This window comes from Bubalus bubalis, chromosome 10 (genome assembly GCF_019923935.1).
Source record: "Bubalus bubalis isolate 160015118507 breed Murrah chromosome 10, NDDB_SH_1, whole genome shotgun sequence".
Classification (NCBI taxonomy): Eukaryota; Metazoa; Chordata; class Mammalia; order Artiodactyla; family Bovidae; genus Bubalus; species Bubalus bubalis.
In genome coordinates, this window is record NC_059166.1 from 60722671 (window position 1) to 60747520 (window position 24850).

General features: G+C 39.1%; 1 protein-coding gene across 1 annotated transcript in view; it reads left to right on the plus strand.

Annotated features, from left to right (window-relative positions):
* The window catches only part of CRYBG1 (crystallin beta-gamma domain containing 1), a 249334-nt gene that overhangs the window by 108822 nt on the left and 115662 nt on the right, over positions 1–24850 (plus strand). Inside the window, exon 2 of the mRNA XM_006076407.4 lies at positions 11970–12108. Coding sequence (XP_006076469.3) covers positions 11970–12108 — 139 coding nt within the window. The remainder of the gene's footprint in view (positions 1–11969; positions 12109–24850) is intronic.

Here is a 24850-nt window from a genome sequence, read left to right on the forward strand (position 1 = left end):
TACATTCATCATCAAACAACTCCCAGGTATTTGGAAGTCCAGTAAGAAGAACATGATGAAATTGACAGTTATGAAAATTAAATGTAGAAGCTAACCTCCATAAGAATTACCTTGAAAAAGTAAAAAAGATATATAGAGACTCATCCTCATATTTTAAAAAATTTTTTTCATTTCACATTATCATCAAAGGCCATTTACTACAAGCACCGGATTGTGTGTTGGAATGTTTTGTTGTCTTACGAACAACATTTAAAGACTAAATTCTCACTTCTAGTTTTATGAGGCTTATGGATCATCAATCATATAGCAAGAACATATTGATTAGAGCCTTTAAATCTCTGAATTACAGCTGTGAGAATTTTGAGAGTATCTGATTTGTAAGAAAAATTAGTATTTGTGAGTTCAGGAACTACAGTAATGCTAAACATTTTTGGTGCAAGGAACAAATTACACAGCTTCTCTTGAAACTTTATTGCTTCTAAAAATGCTACAAAGTAATAATGTTTCCGTTCAGTTCAGTCGCTCAGTCCTGTCTGACTCTTTGCGACCCCATGAATTGCAGCACGCCAGGCCTCCCTGTCCATCACCAACTCCTGGAGTTCACTCAAACTCACGTCCATCGAGTCGGTGATGCCATCCAGCCACCTCATCCTGTCGTCCCCTTCTCCTCCTGCCCCCAATCCCTTTCAGCATCAGAGTCTTTTCCAATGAGTCAACTCTGCGCATGAGGTGGCCAAAGTACTGGAGTTTCAGCTTTAGCATCATTCCTTCCAAAGAAATCCCAGGGCTGATCTCCTTTAGAATGGACTGGTTGGATCTCCTTGCAGTCCAAGGGACTCTCGACAGTCTTCTCAAATACCACAGTTCAAAAGCATCAATTCTTCGGTGCTCAGCTTTCTTCACAGTCCAACTCTCACATCCATACATGACTACTGGAAAAACCATAGCCTTGACTAGATGGACATTTGATGGCAAAGTAATGTCTCTGCTTTTCAATATGCTATCTAGGTTGGTCATAACTTTTCTTCCAAAGAGTAAGCGTCTTTTAATTTCATGGCTGCAGCCACCATCTGCAGTGATTTTGGAGCCCAGAAAAATAAAGTCTGACACTGTTTCCACTGTTTCCCCATCTATTTCCCATAAGAGGCTTTTGAGTTCCTCTTCACTTTCTGCCGTAAGGGTGGTGTCATCTGCATATCTGAGGTTATTGATATTTCTCCCAGCAATCTTGATTCCAGCTTGTGCTTCTTCCAGCCCAGCGTTTCTCATGATGTATTCTGCATAGAAGTTAAATAAACAGGGTGACAATATACAGCCTTGATGTACTCCTTTTTGTATTTGAAACCAATCTGTTGTTCCATATCCAGTTCTAACTGTTGCTTCCTGACCTGCATATAGGTTTCTCAAAGGCAGGTCATGTGGTCTGCTATTCCCATCTCTTTCAGAATTTTCCACTGTTTATTGTGATCCACACAGTCAAAGGCTTTGGCATAGTCAATAAAGCAGAAGTAGATGTTTTTCTGGCACTCTCTTGCTTTTTTGATGATCCAGCAGATGTTGGCAATTTGATCTCTGGTTCCTCTGCCTTTTCTAAATCCAGCTTGAACATCAGGAAGTTCACGGTTCACGTACTGCTGAAGCCTGGCTTGGAGAATTTTGAGCATTACTTTACTAGCGTGTGAGATGAGTGCAATTGTGTGGTAGTTTGAGCATTCTTTAGCATTGCCTTTCTTTGGGATTGGAATGAAAACTGACCTTTTCTAGTCCTGTGGCCACTGCTGAGTTTTCCAAATTTGCTGGCATATTGAGTGCAGCACTTTCACAGCATCATCTTTCAGGATTCGAAATAGCTCAACTGGAATTCCATCACCTCCACTAGCTTTGTTCGTAGTGATGCTTCCTAATGCCCACTTGACTTCACATTCCAGGATGTCTGGCTCTAGGTGAGTGATCACACCATTGTGATTATCTTGGTCGTGAAGATCTTTTTTGTACAGTTCTTCTGTGTATTCTTGCCACCTCTTCTTAATATCTTCTGCTTCTGTTAGGTCCATACCATTTCTGTCCCTTATCGAACCCATCTTTGCATGAAATGTTCCCTTGGTATCTCTGATTTTCTTGAAGGGATCTCTAGTCTTTCCCATTCTGTTGTTTTAACAATGTAAATAAAGGAGGATTAAAAAAAAAAAAAAAACTAAAGGAATAGTAGTGTCATAAGCCAGAGGGATAATTACTTTACAGATTGTATATTCATAAAGTTCTATATAATTCTATATAATTACTAATATTTATTCATGATCAGGTCTACAGTCCACATTGTCTGAAAGACAACTGGTGAGGAAAAGAAAAGGTTTTTTTTTTGCATTTAAGAAAGAGAGAAACTTTCCCTTTCAGTCACTATAGACAGAGTATTAAATAAGATGGTAGCTTATACCCTTCTCAGTTTTCCTTCAATTTGTCTAACAAAGAGGTCCATGTGGCTGCATCTTTAGTGTTTCTCAAAGCAAGCTCAGGTGTGATGACAAAGGTCCCCTCACCAGTGATTGGAGGTTGAATGATGGGAGCAGAAGAGCTCAGGGCTGACTCCCAAGAGCTGTCCCTGGTGACTTGGGGTTGGTTTTCTGCTCTTGTACACAGAACCATATTCTTCCAAGTTGCCTGCTCCTTGCCTGCTCCATGGTTATATAATCACCATTAGCTTTGTTTTGTGTTGCAAAATATAGCAATTTAAAATTCTCTTGCATTATGTATTTGTTATTTATAAGCTTAGCAAAGTCATGAGTCTTTCTTTGGGGATTATATGTGTCATCAAAAGAAGACCTACATTTTCTCTGCCATTAGATTATAGGAATTTGACAGCCTTAGAAGAAAAATGCCAGCAACCAAGAAACTTTTTTCTATTTTGACAACTAAAATCCAACCTTGTTCAACTTGAATATTATAAAGAGATGTGGGGGAAAAGGCCAGGATTTTTAGCAACTCTGAGTGAAAGTGAAAGTTGCTCAGTCATGTCCGACTCTTTGCGACACCATGGACTATATAGTCCATGGAATTCTCCAGGCCAGAATACTGGAATAGGTAGCTGTTCCCTTCTCCAAGGGATCTTCCCAACCCAGGGATTGAACCCAGGTCTCCCGCATTGCAGGCGGGTTCTATACCAGCTGAGCTACCAGGGAAGCCCTCAGCGACTCTGAGAGATCGATCATGTGCAGTCATTAATGAAACACAAGACTTGTGATAAACCTAAGCCCTTCCTTGAGACCCAGACCAAGGTCCTCAGTTCCTCAGGGCTTAGGGCAGTGATTCCTGGGTGGTTTTGGTCCCTGGTTCTCTGTTCTTGCTCAGATTGAGACTCTTCTTTCCTCTGGAACCAATACTAATAAAGCCAAACTTGACTGAGCTCAGCCTGGTTCCAGGGGTAGGAGTAAGGGAGAGAGGTGCTTCACAGTTTGTTAGTCTTGGGAGGCTATCACAAATGACAAAAATTGACATTTATTGGTCCTGAGACAGCTTGGTTAAATTTCACAAACTCTGCAGCACCGAAAGCCTAGATTTCACAACATGGAATTATAAGGGCAAAAGTCCCCAGGCTCTGTTGGAGAGAAAGTGATCTGCATTCCCAGTGGTCAGATATGAGAGGAACTTGGACAAATATGAGGGGGGACTCTCCCACACAGCACATTGGGAGATAGGTCCCAGCTTTCTAGCTGCCATTTAAAACATCTAGTTTAGTGACACACACTGCTCTGGGGTTTCATGGCCACTATTTTTTTTTTCTTGGTTATTTATAGTTGGGTTTATATTCTGTTTAAGAAACGATAATTGAAAAATGGTTTGTTTTATGGAAATAATGAGCTATAGAAAAATGTTCTATTATTTGTTAGTGGCATCTGCCAGTTTACTTGGCAGTGCATTACAATATATATCTTTCTTGCTTTAAAAATAAAAAATCAAGGGGCCCAGAAAGTTAGAAACAATAGAGACCAGCCAGACCAGGGAGCTTTGTTGTTGTTGTTTCATTGCTATGTTACATTCAACTCTTTGCGACCTCATGGACTGTGGCCCACTAGGCTCCTCTGCCCGTAGGATTTCCCAGGCAAGAATGCTAGAGTGGGTTGCCATTTTCTTCTCCAGGAATTCTTCCCGACCAGGGATTGAACCTGCACGTCCTGGGTCTCCAGCATTGGCAGGCAGATTCTTTACCACTGAGTCACCAGGGACACCCCCAGAGAGTTTTTGCAAAAACACTTAAAAAAGATGATAAATTGAAACTCTTGTGTAACCACTAGATGGCAGCACTTCTGTGTTAAAAGCTATTACCGTTTGTTGACACAAAATACTTGGATTAATGATGTAGTATTTTTTATATGTCTTAAACTATCAGGGTGTTTTGGATTTTCAAAACGTGGATGAGCATAGAGAGTTTATTAATTTATCCATCCAACTGAGGATTTGTGACCATGAAACTCATCTGCAGAGAATTTGAAATCAGTCTCTAAACTGGGAGTTAGATAGGTTCTCTACCCTCAACTCTGCTGATAATTAGTCCTATGACTGTGAACAATTAATGTCTATGGTCATCAATGAGCTCTACTGCAAAATGAGGTTGTTGGATCACTAGATTATCTCTGAGGTATCTTTCAATTCAGATATTCTCATCTCTGTATCATTTTGTAGTTGAGCCTGATAAATACGCCAGCTTAAAATACCATCTACATGATGCCTAGAAAGTTATAATGCAGCAAATGTTAACTGACATTCATAGGCATAATTAAAATAGCTGATACTTATTGAGCACCTCTTATGTGGCAGTACTAGACTAAGTGTTTAGTGAGTGTTACCTAAGTTAATTCTCATGACAATCTGATTATAATCCCCATTTTGCAAATGAGGAAACTGAGGCTGCAAGAAGTTAAGCAACTAGCCAAGATCAAGTGGGTAATGGCTAGGCTGGTATGACTGAAATATGTATATACATTACTATATTTCATCTCTCATTCATGTGAGAAAAATACAAATTTGAATACAACATTGCTTTTGAAAGAAAAACCCATCTGTAAATCCAAAATCCTTGGTCTTCCAAGGGAAATATATTAGTTTTTTGTTTGTTTTCTGGTAGTGGGATAGACTGGTGTGGTTCTATTGTCACACTGCTATTAGCTGACTCTTGGTGAGCCTCGGCAGAGAAGCCTAACATCAGTTCCATGCACATGGGTAAGCAGCAGGCCCAGAGCCCTGCCAGCCTCATGGTTTCTCAGAGCCAATGTCTCCTCAAATGTGCAATGAGGGACTACACCAGGTAATCACTAGGGGCCTTTCCAGGCCTAGAATTATCTGATGGTGTGTCCATAATCTGATACAGGGCCTCATATTAGCAGGATTGTTCCATATATGTTAGCTCCCTACCGTCAGCAATGGCAGCAATGAAATATTACTACTACTACACATTCTACTTAGTGCTGTTTGTTAATAAATTAAAAGTTTCCTCCCTTCCTTTCTTGTCAGCAAACTTATGTAGCCTTATAACCACAGTCTTAATTCAGAGGAGTGGCTCTAATAGCTGGTGTTTTCAGCTCTCTCGGCCGCACCTTTTTTTGTTCAAGTTACAGCTCTGAGGCTTATTAGAACACACCAAGAATTCTTTAAATAGCCACTGGATGGCAGTAGAGCATCAATTTATACACTAGTCACTAAGGCGTGTCCAACTCTGCGACCCCATGAACTGCAGCAAGCCAGGCCTTCCTGTCCTTCACCATCTCCCAAAGTTTGCTCAAACTCATGTCCATTGAGTCGGTGATGCCATCTAACCATTTCATCCTCTGTCACTCCTTCCTCCTCCTGCTCTCAATCTTTCCAAGCAGCAGGGTCTTTTCCAAAGAATTGGAGCTCCAGCTTTAGCATCAGTCCTTCCAGAGTCTGGTCTTCAGAGTTGATTCTTTTAAGATTGACTGGTTTGATCTCCTTGCTGTCCAAGGGACTCTCAAAAGTCTTCTCCAGAACCATAGTTCTAAAGTATCAATTCTTCATTGCTCAGCCTTCTTTATGGTCCAATTCTCACATTCATACCCTAGAAAACTTTAGTTTTGTGCCTCATTTGTTTTACATGTACATTATCTCTGAACCAAGAATTATTAGATAGAGAAACTCATAATTTGCTTTGTATTGGGCTACATATATTAAAATGCTCAAGGAGAAGCTTGATGGAGCCAACCCGATCAGGAAAACCTGAGGTGGGTTTATAGGAAACAAAAGCTCAAGTTTCATGGGCAACTTGAGCACATGGGGCCCTAGTGCTATATATTTTGAAAAAGTAAGATACTTTGTTTTCTTTTTCAAGAGGGCCCCAAAATTATATTCTCCTCAAGCCTTACAAAGCTTGTATTTGCCTGGAAATAACCATAAATAACTTTTAACTTGGGAAAGGGCAAACAATTGTATTATTATTAATTTTCTACCAACTTAATCTCCAAGGAGAAGCATACTAGAAAAGTTTTTGTATTCATATATATAAATAATATGTATAATATATATTATACATATATATTTTAGAAAACTTATGAATTTTTGCCTAACTAAAAAATTTATGACATTTGATTTCACTTGTTTGACTTGATATGAATAGAATGCTAGATTTCTAATTTAAAAACTAGATATGCAACAAGCAACAAAGGTTTATTGTATAGCACAGGAAACTATATTCAGTATCTTGTAATAACCTGTAATGGAAATAATTTTAAAAATAGTATATGTGTATGTGTAACTGAATCACCTTGCTGTGCACCTGAAACATTATAAGTCAACTTTACTCCAATAAAATATATATATTAAGAAAAAAAACTCCAAGAAAGGCAATATGGCATTTAGAAGCAAACCAAATAAAAAAGGAACAGAAAATAATGGAATAAGTGGGCCAGTATTCCACTTGTTTATGAGTCTGAGTAAAATCAAGTACTTAACACCAAAACTCCCTTCACTCTGGCAGAATAATACTTGTACTAAAAAAAAAGAAAGTGCAGATTGCAAATTAGCCAGTTAGTAGATTTTCCTCTGATAAAACTCCAGACCAGTATGGCAATTTGGGGTGGGGAGGGGGATTTTATTTTGTTTTGTTTTTTAACCCCAGAAATAATGTGCTTAATAAGAGACCAGTGGTGATTATTCATAAAGGAAGCTCTACTTCCATTTATAAATCTTAGATTTCTCACCAGGAGGCCATACTTAGCCTTTCTTACAACCACCTGCAGCCTACTCATCAGGAGTTAAACTGAAAATATATCCTTTGGAAAAGAAAAATGAACTTTTCATTTGGTCTTTCTGGTTGCAAACACTTGTTAAGATTTCCTTTTAAGCTAGGGGAACTTGAGTCAACTCATTGGAAAAGACCCTGATGCTGGGAAAGTTTGAGGGCAAGAGGAGAAAGGGGCAACAGAGGATGAGATGGTTGGAGGGCATCACTGACTCAATGGACATGAGTTTGAGCAAACTCCCAGAGATAGTGAAGGACAAGCCTGGCATGCTGCGGTTCATGGGGTGACAAAGAGTCAGACGCGACTTAATGACTGAACAACAACAACAAAGGGGACTTATCTATGTCTAGCTTTGTCTGTTAACTGTTAATAATGATTAAAATATTTAGTCCACATGATGAGCCCCTATGTCTACTAGATCTTAATGTCCTGAGGGTTTGGAGTGGGTTTCCTTACCTTTACTTTGTATGATACATGAAAGGAGATATAAAAATGTTTGCTGAAAGCATGAGAGCTATATATTATTTAAATTACTGTAGGGCCCAGGGCCCCCTTCAGCACGATTCTAGGTATTTTATGTCTGTGTAATGTTTCGTGAAGGTTGCGTTTCAGGAGACAAACTTGTGTAATATGTTTGCTGGGAGTAGAAATTCTGTGCCTGACACTAGAGAGGAACTAGAAAATGCGTCTGGGGTGAGAAGCTCCTGAAGCGGAACTCAGCTTGCAAAACCCTCTGAGCCCACACACCCTGTGGCCTTTCTTTACCTCCCAACTGAGTCCTGGAGCCAACTTCGAATTAATGATGCCTGTGACCACATGGTCAGCATCCATGCTTGGATCTTGGTTTAGAAGAAAAGAAATTCAGCCAACGCCTCAAACCCCTCCCCACCAAGGGAGGTCAGAAGTCACTTGCTGTAGCACAACTCTCAGCAGTTAATGGCTTGGGAATTATGAGTGAAGCAAGGACCTTGCCTGGACTATGTATGAGGGTCATCCCTTTCCTCAGGCCACGGAGAAGCTAAATCTGCCTCCTGAAATCATGACTCCAAGCATATAGATTGACCCTTGGAGAGCAGGCTAAGTCTTGTTAGTTTATCCCCAAGCCAGGAAAGCAAGCAAACTGCCTGGGTTCAACATGCAGTGAGGCCAGAATCACGAATGTTTCTGCTTTGGTAACTCAAATTCAACCATGAATATATCTCAACTCTACATCTACCGACAGTGTAGCAAGTGTGGGGGACATGTTAATAGACAGGGAGGTGAAGTGACACACACTGACATCTGTGTCCACTCCCTCCCCTGCCCCCTTCCTAATAGAGCCCAGCTTGTTCCGGTGCCCACCCTGTGCGCAATGATGTCCCTCTGGCCCCAGCCTCTGGGGTAGATCCCGCAACGGTTTTGCTGTAGACATGAGATATGCAGAGAAGTCTGCTAGGTGGTTTCTAGAGAAGACTTCCTTACTTCTGAGAGAGATTATGCAGGAAGAGATAATCTTTTCATCACCTGGAATTATCGTGTATCTATACATGATGACCAAAACTGTAGCAGCCACTCAATTCAGCAGCAATGGAATAAACTGATTAAACGAACTCAGTCCACCTCTCTTGCTTTATATTCTGTGATTTATATTTGTGTTTGATTAGGCTTCTGTGAGTTGGAATTTCTATTACTTGCAGGCAAAAGAATCCTATACTACAGGCAGGGGTTGGATCACAAGAGAAATACATAAAAAGAGCACCCTTGCTAGCTTTTAATCACACAATACAGAAGTATCTAGCAGGAAGAGAGAACTCCATTTTGGATCTCTGCCCACCTCCAACAATACACAGCTTAGGAAGCACATGTAGTTCAAGTTTATCACTTCATCTCTAGATTCATTCAATGGGCACATATTTTTCTCTTCAAAAAGAAAAAATCTTAAAAGTGGTAGACTTTCTATACTTTTCTTTTTACTTTTATAATTCATAAAACTTCAGTGATTGGAATCCATTTTCAAGTCTTGTTACCAAGTCCGAGCTCGTCTTGCACAACAAACAGACCAATAAATTGAGAGACCGGTTGTTGGGGCAGAAATAGCGACTTTATTTGGAAAGCCAGCAGGCAGAGAAGATATCTGTGTCCCAGAGATCCATCTTGCCTGGGTTTGGATGCTAGTTTCTTTTATAAACAAAGAGTGGGGGTTGAGGAGGTAAAGTTTAAAAAGGTAATAGTTGTTGCAAATATTTCCTGGTTCCAACCAGACTCTGGAAGAGGTGTGTTAATTGCTTCATTCTGGCAGTCATTTATAGGTGGGCCTTGGTGAGGATGTTTCCTGTGAGCTAAATGAGGGTACAGCTCAGGCTTAGGGGGCAGGATTCCAAGATATGGGCCATCACATATACTTGAAGCTATAGGCAATCTCCTTTTAGTGATTAACTGTAGCAAAAACAATAGAGAAGGAAATGGCAACCCATTCTAGTATTCTTACCTGGAAAAATCCCATGGACAGAGGAGCCTGGCAGGCTACAGTCCACAGTGTCATGAAGAGTTGGACACAACTGAGAACAAAGACAATAGAATACAAAAGTTAAAGAAACAGATCCAGTTTGGCGTTAGATTTGATTTTCTTTGTTACAGTCCTAGTGGTCTTCACTTGCTTGCTGCTCTTCTTGGCTTATTTGTGAGCAGAAGCTGCACAAGGGCTGTGATTTAGGGTCAGTGTCCAGTTAATAAAAATAAATTGTGATACAAACATACATCTGTGGTAAGTCTTTAACACCTTCTCAATCATAAGATACTTTTCAAATGTTATGTAATTCTTTGAAGCTAGGTGTATTTTTCTATCCCTTTATAAATGCCATCTGTAATTCCTAAGGAGAGATTTTCCTCTAAGGTGAACTTCAGCACTTACTTTCAGAGGGTAGAACTTTTTTTTTTTTAAGTCCTTATATATGGCGTGAACATTGCAGGAAGGAAATTGTTCAGAGTGGTTACTTATGCAGAGAGAAATATCACTGGGCTAAAGAAATTACTTTTTATTTCAGTTCCCTTCAATATTGATTGAATTGTATTTACTCTGTACAAAAATTACTTTTAAACAAAATTGGGAGGGAAGACAAAAAGAAATTGTTGCTGTTGAAATACCTTCACATTTTCTGTAACACAAAGAATAATGTTTTCTAAGACGAAGAGGTACAAAATGGATTTCTTAAAATCACTCCCATACATTTCTTCCTTGTTGACATTACCGCATTGATTTATGCCTCCTCATCTCTTAAAATGTTAGCACTTTGCCCTACTTTTTATCCTTGATTCATTGTATTCATAGAAATTCCGCAAAGGCTTTTATTTCTTCTGTGAAATATTAAAGACTTTAATTTTTAGTTCTGTTCATGAGCCTCCTTCTCCTGGTCCAGTATCTTCTTCTCAGTCTTAAGTATATGCTTAAGAAATACATCAACCCATGTATCAGTTATGATGCTCAACTGCAGGTAACAGAGAACATTCGACTCAAAAAGGCTTAAAGAATGGTACATTTATATGCAACGTAATAACTTTGGAGCTAGGGCAGGTCTAGGATTCGTTAATTCAGCTACTCAACAAAGTCCTTGAAGATGCAAATTGCTCTCACATTTCTGCCCTGCTTTCCTCTCCATCTCTTCTCCAAAGGCTAATGCCACTCCTGATCCCAGGACGGCTGTCACATTCGTCACATACAGGCATGATACTGGCCTGCAGGGAAGAACTATTACTTTCTGTAAACTGTCTTTTAAGAGAAAGACCTTCTCATGATTCCTTCAACAGATGTCCCTCACATCTAGTGGCCAGAATTGCATCAGATATAAGGTGAAGTACAAACACTGGAAAATCGCATGAACAGAGGAGCCTGGTAGGCTGCAGTCCATGGGGTCGCATAGAGTCGGACATGACTGAGTGACTACTTAAGTAAATACACAGACTTTAAGGATCAGGGAGACCTAAATCAATGTGATGGTATCAGCTAGAGAGATAGGTGTGGGCTTATGTCTTAGTCAGTTACTGGTGAGGGGACTTCAGGATTAGACCAATCATGACTGACTACTAGGGCAGGAAGCAACTTCCTCTGAAGCACATGGAAAATAGCTATCTGAACAAATCAGGGTTGTTAGCAAAGAAAATGTATGTTGGAGATGTGGCAGTTAGGCTTTGGGTTTGGATAAAGGAAATGGTTTGAGGTTAGGCAACCACCAGTGTCTGCTAAAACACTGCCTTTATTGGTTTCCATTCCTTTTAAATCTAATAAATATAATCCTGGGAACAGATTCCTTTGCCTGGCATAGCCTAGATTCTTCCCCTAACTGGGAGGAATCAGTTTTCACTTTATTTCCAGTGTTCAAAAAACATACAAATGCTTTTTTTTTTTTCCTTAAGAGCAATGACAGCAGAGCAACCAAGCAAATACAAAATGAATTTGTATTGCTTTCATATCAAAATCTGTCTAGCCATCTCACAATTTACTTACTTACTGTCTGTCTCCAATTTGTTTTCTGCACAGGATTTAAAAGAATTCTATTAGCCACATAGGGAAGTCATCAAAGTTTATTTATAAATGTGCTATGAGAATACCAAGTTGTCTACAATTCTGTGTAGGTTTTGAAGAATGATTCATTATATTGACTGATTGGAAATATACAGAGGGAAGTGTGCCTTTAGCCTCTTGTGTTTTCAGCGTTCTTGAGAGGTTGTTGTTTCCACTCTTTGCAGAGCTTTGGAGGTAGTGGACGGAGCACATGTGGCTGGAGAGTATGAAGAATTTACACTGCACTGTGGGGAGTCCCAGTTCTTTCACACCACCTGTGAGATGCCTGGTGCTTTACCTACAGAGTCTGGAATCTTTAAAAAGGTAATTCTTCATTTCCAATATTTGACTCCTAGGACTAAACACTTTACTGAATTAAAGCAGTGTAAAATATCATCTGTCTGGTTGAAAAACATAGTTCAAAAGATCGTAGATGCATTGGAGAAGGAAATGGCAACCCACTCCAGTATTCTTGCCTGGAGAATCTCAGGGATGGGGGAGCCTAGTGGGCTGCCATCTATGGGATCGCACAGAGTCGGAAACGACTGAAGCAAGTTAGCAGCAGCAGATGGTTAAAAGGTCATTTCATATCAAAGCACCGTGATAATAAATCAGGATCAAAGGATGAGTTTGAATCTTTGCTCTTTGCTGCCTTCAGAAGTTCTGCCTGGTTGTCATGGGTGCCTTTTGCAGCCTTTTCCCCTTTATATACCTCTAACTCAAAGATATACAAAGTAAAATGACATCAATATTTGGAAACAGTGATTCTTTCCCATAAAAAGCATTTTATTTACTTACATTTCCTTCCTACTGTAAGCATTTAGAGTTGTTACCATTCTATCAGCAGTTACATCTTAATATCTAGATGTTTGCATAGAAAGTTCTAACAACTATATTGCTTTAAGATAAGCTTTTAATTGTGTTTCTTTAAAAGAAACTTCACTTTGCTTTAAAAGTTAAGTTCTAACTTAACTATATTGCTTTAAAAGTAGGAGATAAAAGTTTATTCTTAGTAAACTGCATCCTTTTACCCATGAAAGGACATGGCTTGTGCACTTGCCTGCAAGCAGCAAGATAAAATAAAGTCTTGACTCACAGTGTGACAGCTGGTTTAGCTGCCAGACTTTGAAGGCTGTATAATACAGTTCTTGTTACAACTTCTTAGAAGATCTCTGAGGGTTAGCAATGAAAGATAGTTCGTCAGGAAAGAAATCCCCTCCCCAAAGGAGTTTGTTTTAGTAATGTAGTATATTAAAAGTGAAGTAATTACTTAGTGCAAGATGAAAAATTTGGAGATTGGATATACAACACTGTGAATGTATTTAGGACTACTGATGTATTTAGGATTAAATGTATTTAGGACTGCTGAGCTGTATATTTAAAATGGTTAAGATAGTAAATTGTACGTATGTGTATTTTACCACAATGAAAAAATTTTTTAAATATCCTTGGTGATGGAAAGCAGTAAGAAAAAAAAGACATGATGATATCATAAGCTCATATTGTACAGTTTATTAGAAAATAAAAGTGGGTAGGGAAATTCAACAGAAAATTCTTTCTAACTCAAAATAGCATAATTTATCAATGAGTACCAGAAGTATAAAATTAAGTTTTATAAAATGGTGAAATGAAAAAATCAAATTTAACTTAAAAAATTAAATAACCAGGCTTACTATAATTTATATGTACTTTCAAATTGGCTTTACATTTTGTTCTTCTTTATAAGAAACAGTTTGTAACTGTAAACAAAACCTGATAAATCCAGTCACTGGCCATGAGTTTTGAGTTCTTTTCTATATTTGTCCCTTAATAATTATAATTCTGCAAGTGTCATGTCATTAAATATCTCATGATATTTACTGAAGTCCAGGAAACAGTTGGTAGCAGCATGTAAAGCTGGGCCAAAAGTAACTTCCCTGAGAGGGATGACTGTGAAGGGTCTGTGGAACTCCCTCCCTTGGTCTACAGTTCAACAGTAGCCGTGTCTTCTTCACGATACTCTCACCCTGTCTAGATATGCTCTCTCGACCCTTGCTTGCTCTCCCAGGATGAAGTCAAGGAGGGCTGGCAGGGAGAAGGAGGCCAGGCAGAACACCGGGAAAGGCAGACGCCTGGGACCAGAAATGGATGAACTGGGCACCCAGTGTGGGAAGGGAGCCAGGGCAGATAGAAGACAGGCAGGAACTCGAAGAAGGGAGAGCATAGGCAAAGTGTCGTTCTGGCTACAATGTCTCCACGTGTCCCCTGAAATGGGGTCAGCCAGGCACTGCCTGCATGCTCTACCTGCACCGCACCATCCTGCTCAGTGATGGTCAAATGCCCACAACAGGAAGAATAGGCTTCCAGGTCCACTTCTGGATCTGCTGGTTGTCTCTCCCTCTCCCTCTCTCTCCCCCTCCATCATCCCTCATGGGTCTGACTCTGGATCTTTCTCATCTGCATATTCTATAAGGACTGGAAGAAAAGAAGAGGCATAGTGCTCTCTTGCCTACTGATGGTGTTCTCAATTTTATGTCTCTTGAGATCATAGCTGAGATGTGTAACTAGACCATTTTCAGAAGTGTAGGACAGCTCCATACCACCAGTCTGACCAGTATTACTGAGAAACAGAAATTAGCTCCAAGTAGATTCTGGGTAATTCACACCTACTATAAGTGCCAGGGTGCCTCCCATACCTTTCAAAGGATTCTTCTTAGTCTATTCTCTGAAACGAGCCTGGGCATTTCCTACAGGATTCAGCAGATTTACTAGGCAATTGTATCAGCATCACCCTTGGTATCTTTCCCAGGCAGAAGGCCATCAGTTCTTCTTAAGATCCCTGAGTTGATCTAGCTCCCTAAGTTATATCTGTTTATTCAGACAAATGTTTCAGTTTTTTATTTGCACTGAAGTTAAGCCATGTGTCTTCCCCCAAACAATTAGGATGTATTCATTCTCTTTATGTGTTCTGCACACTCTATGTTATTGTGTTTGTTTACTTATTTAACATGTTAAAATTCCTTAGACATTCTTTAGAGCTGACAATATTGTATTGAATCCTCCAATTAAAAGAAGACATTTGTTCTACATGCTTGTATAAATGGAAACGGATTTTTAAATACTAAGATAATATTGCCTCTCAAACGAGTATATACATCAACTAGGAAAAAGAGCTTGTGGGTCCTCAGTCATGTCCAACTCTTTGCAACCCCATGGACTGTAGCCTACCAGGTTCCTCTGTCCATGGAATTTTCCAGGCAAGAATACTAGACTGGGTTGCCATTTCCTAGGTAAAAGAGCACAACCACAAATCAAAGCAGAATATTACTAAAATTTAAATCTTATATGAGAAAAATCACCAAGGATTTTATTTTACACAAAACATTTTTTTCCTTTAAACAGCTACATAAAAACTTTAGTCAGCTTTAGAGTAGAAGATGTTTATGTAAAATATTTATATTTGTAACAGACTTTTCAAATGAGAGAAAAGCATAAGAAAGTGGTATCATTAAGTGAAAACATATACCATCTATGATAATCATATTGAATAATTCTTTCTTTGCATGTAAGAAAGGATTAACCTTGTACATTAATATATCCTTTTGCTGTATTTTTATACTTCTTATATTTACTACTTAGTTCATTTGTAAATGAAAATGTCTTAATTCTACTACATTCTACTACTTAATTCTGTAGTAGAATTGTCACATTTTCAATCATTCTGGAGCCAAACTTAAGCAAGTTAAAGGGAATAAACAGGTACAGCAATTGTTTGATTAAGGGGAAAAAGCTGTTGTTTTTTTTTTTAACCATTTGGATATTTTTATTCTGAACTTGGATAAAGTCTCTATTTCCCCATCCTGTGTGTATGCATGTGTATAGTGTGTGCATGTGTACTTTTTAAAAGAAAAAGTAAGCCCTGCACCCTCAAACCAAAGTAACTATAATCTATAGAACAGAAGGAATTTTGCCAAGTCAGGGCTGCTCCTCTAGTAGTCATATGTACAGATTTTGATTCTTGTCTATGCTTCTCTGAGCCATCATTCAGGAGACATCTGTGAATCTTTCATCTCACTCTTGCGATTGGGATGCTCCCAAATCATCCAAAACAGACAGATATCTGCTTTAGTCTCAAGTACCTCAGAGGTGTTTCTACCACCATCACTTTTGACAGCTTTTTCATCACCCAGTTAATCTTATAATTGTCAAGGTGGAGTGTCCTCCAGCTTCCAGCCTGGCTATTCTAGTTTAGTCAATACGGATAACAATTCAGTTCAACAAGCATTTGTTCAGGTAGTAAAGAGGACAGAAAGATTTGGGAGAATGGCATTGAAACATGTAAAATATCATGTATGAAACGAGTTGCCAGTCCAGGTTCGATGCACGATACTGGATGCTTGGGGCTGGTGCACTGGGACAACCCAGAGGGATGGAATGGGGAGGGAGGAGGGAAGAGGGTTCAGGATGGGGAACACATGTATACCTGTGGCGGATTCATTTTGATATTTGGCAAAACTAATACAGTTATGTAAAGTTTAAAAATAAAATAAAATTAAAAAAAAATATTTGCAACCTTAAAAAAAAAAAAAAGACAGAACATTTCCTAACATGTTCATTTACCATGTTCCTCAGGTAGCTGACCACATGGAGAGGCAAGGTCCCATTTCTCTTCCCAACCCCATCATTTCTCCTTTTTCTCTCTTCCTAGCTGTTCTACATGGCCAACCAATTTTCCTCTGGATGGCCAATCCCCAGATTTAACTCATTTCTTAGGCGGGACCAGGTTCAAAATATGAATTACTCAAGAGGCCTCCCACAATGTAGGAGACCCTGGTTCAATTCCTGGGTCAGGAAGATCCGCTGGAGAAGGGATAAGCTACCCACTCCAGTGTTCTTGGGCTTCCCTTGAGGCTCAGCTGGTAAAGAATCCACCTGCAATGAAGGAGACCTGGGTTCAATCCCTGGGTTGGGAATATCCCCTGGAAGAGGGAAAGGCTACCCACTCCAGTCTTCTGGCCAGGAGAATTCCATGGACTGTATAGTCCATGGGGTTGCAAAGAGTCTGACACCACTGAGCGACTTTCACTTTCGCACTTTAAGAGGGCTCAGGCTTGTCTACCCAGCCCAATCCCCTGGAGCCCAGTGTTGGGTCTTCTCCACTATTGGGCTGGCCTAGGACACAGTGCACTTACATTGGTCACTTGGCTCCTACACTTTGTCTTTGATCACCCAGGTTACTAATCCCACCCAGAGCCCTTCTGAAGTTATCTCGCAAGATGTAAGACCTTTGAAATCCTGAGTTCCAACTCCCTAATGCTAGTCCTGAGAATGAGGTATTTACTTACTAAGTCCTTCCCAATAATGACTTCCTTGAAGGACTTATGAGTATCGTCTATCCCTTCCAAAACTGCATTTGACACTCCTGGTGGCGCTTCATCTTACCTGCATGTGTGATTAGAGATTGCTGGGCCTTAGAATTACCTTGTCCCAGATCTCTGCTTATATCATCTATCAGATCTTGATGTCATTTTACCCACCCCACCCTGGGACCCTGTCCATACTGGCTGCATGGAAGAATTCTTCCTGTGCTCTATAAGTACTATCCTAAAAGGCTAAATATAGTGTTAGGAAGGACTTCCCTGGAGGTCCAATGGTTAAGACTCAACACATCCAATGCAGGGGTACAGGTTTGATCCCTGGTTGGGGAACTAAAATACTGCATGCCATGTGGCCAAAAATACATACATACATATATATATATATATATATATATAAATAAATATACTGGTAGCAAAAAAAAAATTCAACATAGAGAGCGATGTGTACAGTATGTTACATTTTGTGTAAAAGGGGAATTGGAATATACATATATATCATTGTAGATGCATTAAGAAATTATAAAAGGATATATGAAAAACTAGTGATAATTACTTAATAGAGGCAGGGGGAAAGAACAGATGGGATGCAGGTGGCAGACAGACATCCTACTGTGTTATTTCTCATATTTTGAATTTTGAACCATTTGAAAGTATTGCCTATTCAAAATTTTTTGATGATGGAGGAATGACTAGATATGATTTAAGTTAAACTGTGATTAAAGGTCATACCTATTCATCCCTTCATCTTCAAAAAATTTTGAATAGGCAATACTTTCAAATGGTTCAAAATTCAAAATATGTGATTAAAGGTACACTGAAATGGTTTAGGAATGCATGTGTGATTTTTTATGATTCTCTGATTTGCTGTAAACAGTACCAATCCTGACTGCATTGCCCAAGGGGATGTCAGGTTGTTCCTAAGTTTCTTATTGCACCATTCTACTGCCTTTGCCTATAATCTTTCCCATGCCTAGAAAGTCTTCGTACTTGCCTACTTGCAAAATTCTACTCATCCTTTAAGATCCTGCTCAAACACCTCTTTCTTTGTGATCACTGTCCTGGAAAACACGTTCATTTACCATGGATATATCACGAACTCAGCACTTACCATATTGATTTTCAAATCTCTTTCCTTACCAGACTAGGAGGGCCTCAGGGTCAGACTGCGTCTGTATGGCTGGAACATTATCTATAAATTTTGCATAAATGAAATACCGTCGGTTCGTAATAAAAGGTAGTAGAAAACAATGCTGTTGCAAATGTGCAGCATTTCAGCTCTAGTTTGGTTGAATTTTTATTTATGCTTTCAAAGGTAGAGAAGAAAGCCCACCAAATGTGTATATATACGTAGGCAAGCCACGTGTGGGCAGCAGAAAGGCAATGTGACTGTTTCCAGAGCATGACTCCACCTTCCTTCTCTAGCACTTAGGCTGGGGGGTTGCAGAGATCAAAGTGGATCATGGTGGCATAGGGAACATTGTTTCCCTGAAAAAGCTTGGTATTATTGGATGTAGCAAGAGCTGCCTTTTCTGCATAAGAAATTTCACATGTTGGGTCTTCTGTAGGCTGGAGAATGTTGCTTTAGTATCCTAAGAATGGTGATACAAAAGCAGGACATGGTCAGTCAGTCAGTCAGTCAGTTCAGTCACTCAGTCATGTCCAGCTCTTTGCGACCCCATGAATCGCAGCACGCCAGGCCTCCCTGTCCATCACCAACTCCCGGAGTTCACTCAGACTCAAGTCCATCGAGTCGGTAATGCCATCCAGCCATCTCATCCTCTGGCGTCCCCTTCTCCTCCTGCCCCCAATCCCTCCCAGCATCAGAGTCTTTTCCAATGAGTCAGCTCTTCGCATGAGGTGGCCAAAGTACTGGAATTTCAGCTTCAGCATCATTCCTTCCAAAGAAATCCCAGGGCTGATCTCCTTCAGAATGGACTGGTTGCATCTCCTTGCAGTCCAAGGGACTCTCAAGAGTCTTCTCCAACACCACAGTTCAAAAGCATCAATTCTTCAGTGCTCAGCCTTCTTCACAGTCCAACTCTCACATCCATACATGACCACAGGAAAAACCATAGCCTTGACTAGACAGACCTTTGTTGGCAAAGTAGGACATGGTATACCAGTTCTTTTTCTCTTAAAACCTAAATATCTGATCTTACAAGAAAAAGACTGATTGCCTGTGTATAGCTAGCTCTGGGAAAATCAAGCCTGTATATAGCTATCTGTGATACTGTGCATTTAAATGTATCATAGTCATGAGGAGGTAACAGGAAATCAATGAGTGATTTGTTGTTATTGTTTTTATACACCAAGTACATGTGTTGTCTTCCTTTGAGGTAATAACTATGGGTGCTGTTTATTTACATATGTATAAATAAACATATTAGTATATATTAGCCAGTCCATTTCCCTGTAACCTATAAAGCTTTGTCTCTAGTCAGGTTTTTTTTGTTTTGTTTTGTTTTAAAGCTTGGTAATATATTCATTATTTTTCTTCTAAATATTTGTTTATTGCAAAAAATTTCAAATAGTATGAAACATACAAAATAAAGACAAATTCTCCCATTACACTTGAAAGTAGCTAGTTTGGTGTATATCCTCTCAGAGCTTTTTGTTATGCATTTATAGATATAGAGTTAGTTTATTTGTGCTTTTTCCACCAGAAGGGATCATATACTGCATTGTTGTTGTTCAGTCATTCAGTAGTGTCCAACTCTGCAACCCCAGGGACTGCAGCATGCCGGGCTTCCCTGTCCTTCACCATCTCCCAGAGCTTGCTCAAACCCATGTCCATTGAGTCGGTGATGCCATCCAACCATCTCATCCTCTGTCGTCCCTTCTCCTCCTGCTTTCAATCTTTCTCATCATCAGAGTCTTTTCCAGTGAGTCAGTTCTACATATCAGATGGCCAAAGTATTGGAGCTTCAGTTTCAGCATCAGTGCTTCCAATGAATATTCAGGGTTGATTTCCTTTAGGTTTGACTGGTTGGGTCTCCTTACAGTCCAAGGGACTCTCAAGAGTCTTCTCCAGCACCACAGTTCAAAGCATCAGTTCTTCGGTGCTCAGCTTTCTTGATAGTCCAACTCTCACATTCATACATGACTACGGGAAAAACCATAGCTTTGACTAGATGGACCTTTGTCGCCAAACTAATGTCTCTGCTTTTTAATATGCTCTCTAGGTTTGTCATAGCTATACTGCATGCAGTTCTCCAATTAGTTTCTTTTTACTAAGCAGTCTTTGTGATCACCTTTTCAAGTCAGTATCTATGCATTTGTCCCTTTTGAACGGTTAGTGTTCCATATGTAGTATGGAATATGGTAGTATTCCATATGTCTATTACAATGACTCTATTATTTTCTAGTTAACCAATATTTATGAACACTAAAGTTATCTGCACTTTTTAAAAATTTTTTTACATATTTCCATCTATGGGGTTTTTTGATCAATATTTCTATAGGATAAATTCTTTAGAAGTGAAATTACTAAATCAAAAGCACACTTATTTTTAGATGTTACAGATATTGTCAAATGACCCATAAAAAGGTTTTATCAGCCTAAGCTCCCAGCCAAAGTGAATGAATGTGCCTATTTTTCTACCACTTTATAAATGTAATTGATGTAATGTAATTGATCTTTTTCATTTTGCCATTCTGTTGATATCTCATTGTTTATACTTATAGTTCTTCAATTAAGAAAGAGGTTAAACTTTTTTTTTTACATTTATTGGCCATTTGCATTTCTTCAGTGAATTATCTTTTTGTGTTTTCTGCTCATTTTATGTTCTGCTCATTTATGTGTTGGGTTTATCTTGCTTATGATACTGTGACAAAGTGATAATCATTGATATTCAAAATGGATAAAAATTGTTTTTACAGGGAACATTTTAACCTTTTGTGTTCTTTTTTAAAAATAATTTAGTGTTTGGTTATCCAATTAGGGTTTAAATTTGCTCTTTGTTTTTAGGGTTGGGAGTTCTGTATAGGAGAAACTGTTAAGTTGTGAGAAACCAAAATGCTTCCCTGCTCTTATTTGAGAATGAGTATCGGAGGAGATGGGAACAGGAGTGGGGCTGCTGAAATTATACTTTCTGGTCATTCATGCAGTGGAACTAAATGACAGCCTCAGAAGAGTCACTGAGATGTTTTCCCCTCTCATTCACTCTAATTCTACTCCTGCGTGTCTTTCAGTCCCTTTGTTCAAATGAATTTCTTGAACTTACAATTTAAAATATTTACAACAGTCTTAGATTCAAACTACCAAGGACTGAACATTTAAAGTCCTTCTGGATTCCGTTTCTAGTTCTTCCAGGAATCCCTGGCTGATAATCATCCTGACCAGCATGCCTGTCTTGTAAGGAAATCGTTAATGATTGTAAAGCCCAGGGCATATACAGAGCTCTCTGTAAGTAGTAATTATGGTTATTGTTCTCTGACATCCTTAAATTTCAAACAGAATTCCTACCAGCTAATGTAGTTCAAGCAAAACTTAAAGCTCTTGTGACATCATTCCCATAATAAAGAGGTGTGGCTAGCCAGTGATGCTCATTTGTTTTCCTGAAGACATCAGGAGAGGATCATACATCATTTTGGCTGTAGAGATGAGAATGTGGGGCTTTGTCTTCTTTTGAATATTCTAATCATAGAATATTTGTTTTGATCAGAAATCCCTCATTGGGGATCCATTCTTTAGTCAGGAACAAAGCCGTCTGGCTACACTCAATGACATTTGGGCCAATTGGAACCATATCTGGTTGCTTATGTAACTCTAGACACCCCACTTCTTCTGCAATTACTACTTCTGTCCTGAGGAGACACTGAAGACTGGTCCGATCCAGAACCTCGATGGGGGGTCGAACCTGCTGTGGGTGTGGCTGTGGCAGGGGCGATGGGTGTGCCAACAATCGCAGCAGGAATGTGGACCCTCGGAATAGATACCCTGACTCCCGGAATAGATATGAAAATTCTAGAAACAGGTACTATGCCAGGGATCTTGAGGTAAGTCCTTGCTGAGGGAATCCTTCTGAATCATTGTTTTGTCCAATGTCCCTTTAACAACAGAGCATGGGTTACATGGTTGTGAATGAGAATGTGTTACTGTTTCACAAGGTTAATGCCATTTTCATCTTAAATATTTGAAAGTATCTTGAGCACTATTTATTCATATACTCAGATACTTTTTTCTTAGTGTTAAACAATTTTTTTTTTGTTTTGCAGTCGGTTAAAGCTTTACTCCAAAGGGCAATGCCAGTGAGGGTAGCTCCTGCTGCACACTGTTCTCTGAGACAGTCCTCCCTGCCTTAAGCTTTTTAGAACTCCTTACACTGTAAGAGAACCATGCTGCTTCACATTCTCTCAAAAACCACTTTCGTTTGTGCTGAGCTTGTTTGCAGTTTACCAAGTTCGTAACTGAATCAGATATTAAATCATATAAGGGTGTTTTAAGCAGTGGAATATTTTAAGAGTCTGGATCAACAGCTCAGAACTGCTTTTTGTGTACCTAATTTGACAGGAGATGCTCTTAAAATTGAGAGGTGACTCGAGGTCTTAAACCCAGTGGTCACTCACTATTTCCAGTCCCTGTTTGTAAAAGCCAGTGTGTTGTTACAGTAGATTTTCTGTGCTACTTTGTAACATGTAGGGTAGCCAGCACCCACAAGCTTGAGCTTGCCTTTGATGCTTATTCATCCCCCTCTTCTCCACCTGTAATATTATACATCTGCTTTGTTTTGCCCAGGAAAACTTTGAAGCTACTGGAATGGAATGTATAGAATGTGTATGTCAGACTAGTTTTGTAATGTGCTTTAGGAAAAGCAAGCTGTGTGTACTTCTGACCTGCTGTTTTCCTCAGGATGCTGATTAGAGTGTAACCCATAATCTATTGAAATGGTAATAGATTTAAATGTATAAATATGTGTTTGTGTGTATATACATATGCATACATATATTTATGCTTGTGTGTTGCACACACACATGCACTCAGACTTTTGAAAAATATCTGAATGTTAAATCAGCAAATGAAGGTGGAATAAAACTTTTGAAGTTAGTACTTTGCAGACCACATTGGTCAGATGGATCTCTTAGCCATTTCTTATATTCAAGGCTGAAGAGAAGGGGCTTAATATTTTCATTATTCTGTGCTTAGTCCCATGATTATTGATTTTACTGTCTTTTCTTCTTAGTAGAGCTTTGATATCTCTCTGCCATTGTACATAGTGATTTTGCTTTTTGGAAGCTTTTGTCAAACATCATCTATAGAGAGGTCAAAATTTTACAATGTATCAATTTGTGTCCTTTGCTAATTAGTGGTTCACTATCAGCTACCAGGGGGTATTTTTAATGACTTTCAACCAGCAACATGGAAAAAATGTTCAGAAGAACATGGGGGAAAACAAAAACTTGTGACTTGAGGACAAGATGACACTAACTTAAATGCTTAGAGCCTTTGGGTACCATGTGATTGTGAGAGATCTCTGTGATTATGACAATTGTAACCTAAAAGAATCTCTCCAAGGCAACCTCGGTCATCTCAGTGAACAGTGGGCCATCTCACCTAATCTCCTGCTGACTTTGAGTGTAGATCTTAGAAACTTGAATGTGCTGTTAACACATCAAGATAATCTGAACAAGAACCCCAAATAATGTGGAAATTTTTTACTAGTTGATTTTGTTTTAATAGTATTTTAAAATGAAGATCGACCAATTTAGAAAATGAGGGAAGTAGAGACTGATCTGTCATTAATAGTAAAACTCCCAACTTAGAGCATCTCCCTGTTGGTGATAATAGAAAGAAAGTGAAGTCGCTTAGTCGTGTATGACTCTTTGCAACCCCATGGACTGTAGTCCACCAAGCTTCTCTGTCCATGGGATTTTCCAGGCAAAAATACTGGAGTGGGGTGCCATTTCCTTCTCCAGGGGATCTTCCCGACTCAGGGACTGAACCGCGGTCACCTGCATTGTAGGCACACGATTTACTGTCTGAGCGTAAATGGACCAGGGATGTCCGTTGGTGATAATACTCAAACCAATGCAGAGGACTTTGCCCTTGGGTTCTCTCATAAGCTTTTTCCAAAAATAGCTAAAGAGACTATCAAAATACTTCTAATAATTAACTTCTGTGAGTTTACCAAATAAGTGAAGTTTCATCATAATGTATATGTTAATTCAAAATATTGAATTTTTTCAGGTATTTTACAAAATGACAAAACAATGATCAGTACCTTTTAAAAAGAAACCTCTTTGATTTCCTGTTTTATTTTAAAACTGTAATAGTCCAAACTGGCTAAAGTAATCTAGTAAATAAATACCTATGAATACAAAAAATTATGCCTGATCAATATCTATTCATCTTTAAAATTCAAGTTAAATATTATCTCATTTGTGAAATTTCCCTGAATTCTCAGTTGGTATTGTCTGATGTCTCTCATGTTCTCACGGAGTTTTATAATATCCCAAGTGATTTCTTCATATTATTATTCAGAAATTATATCTCTTCTCCACTACTCTACAGCAGTGTATTCCCATTCACATTTTATTTACACCTAATGCTGCGCCTGTGGTATACAAGACACTCAAAACTGATAATTGCAATAACTGGAAAAGTGAATTATAAATACAGAATTATTAGCCCAGAAACCAGAGCTCTGATTTCAGCTCTGCTTTAGACCAACTGTGTTATCTTGGGTGAGTTATTTATCCTTGCTGGGCAT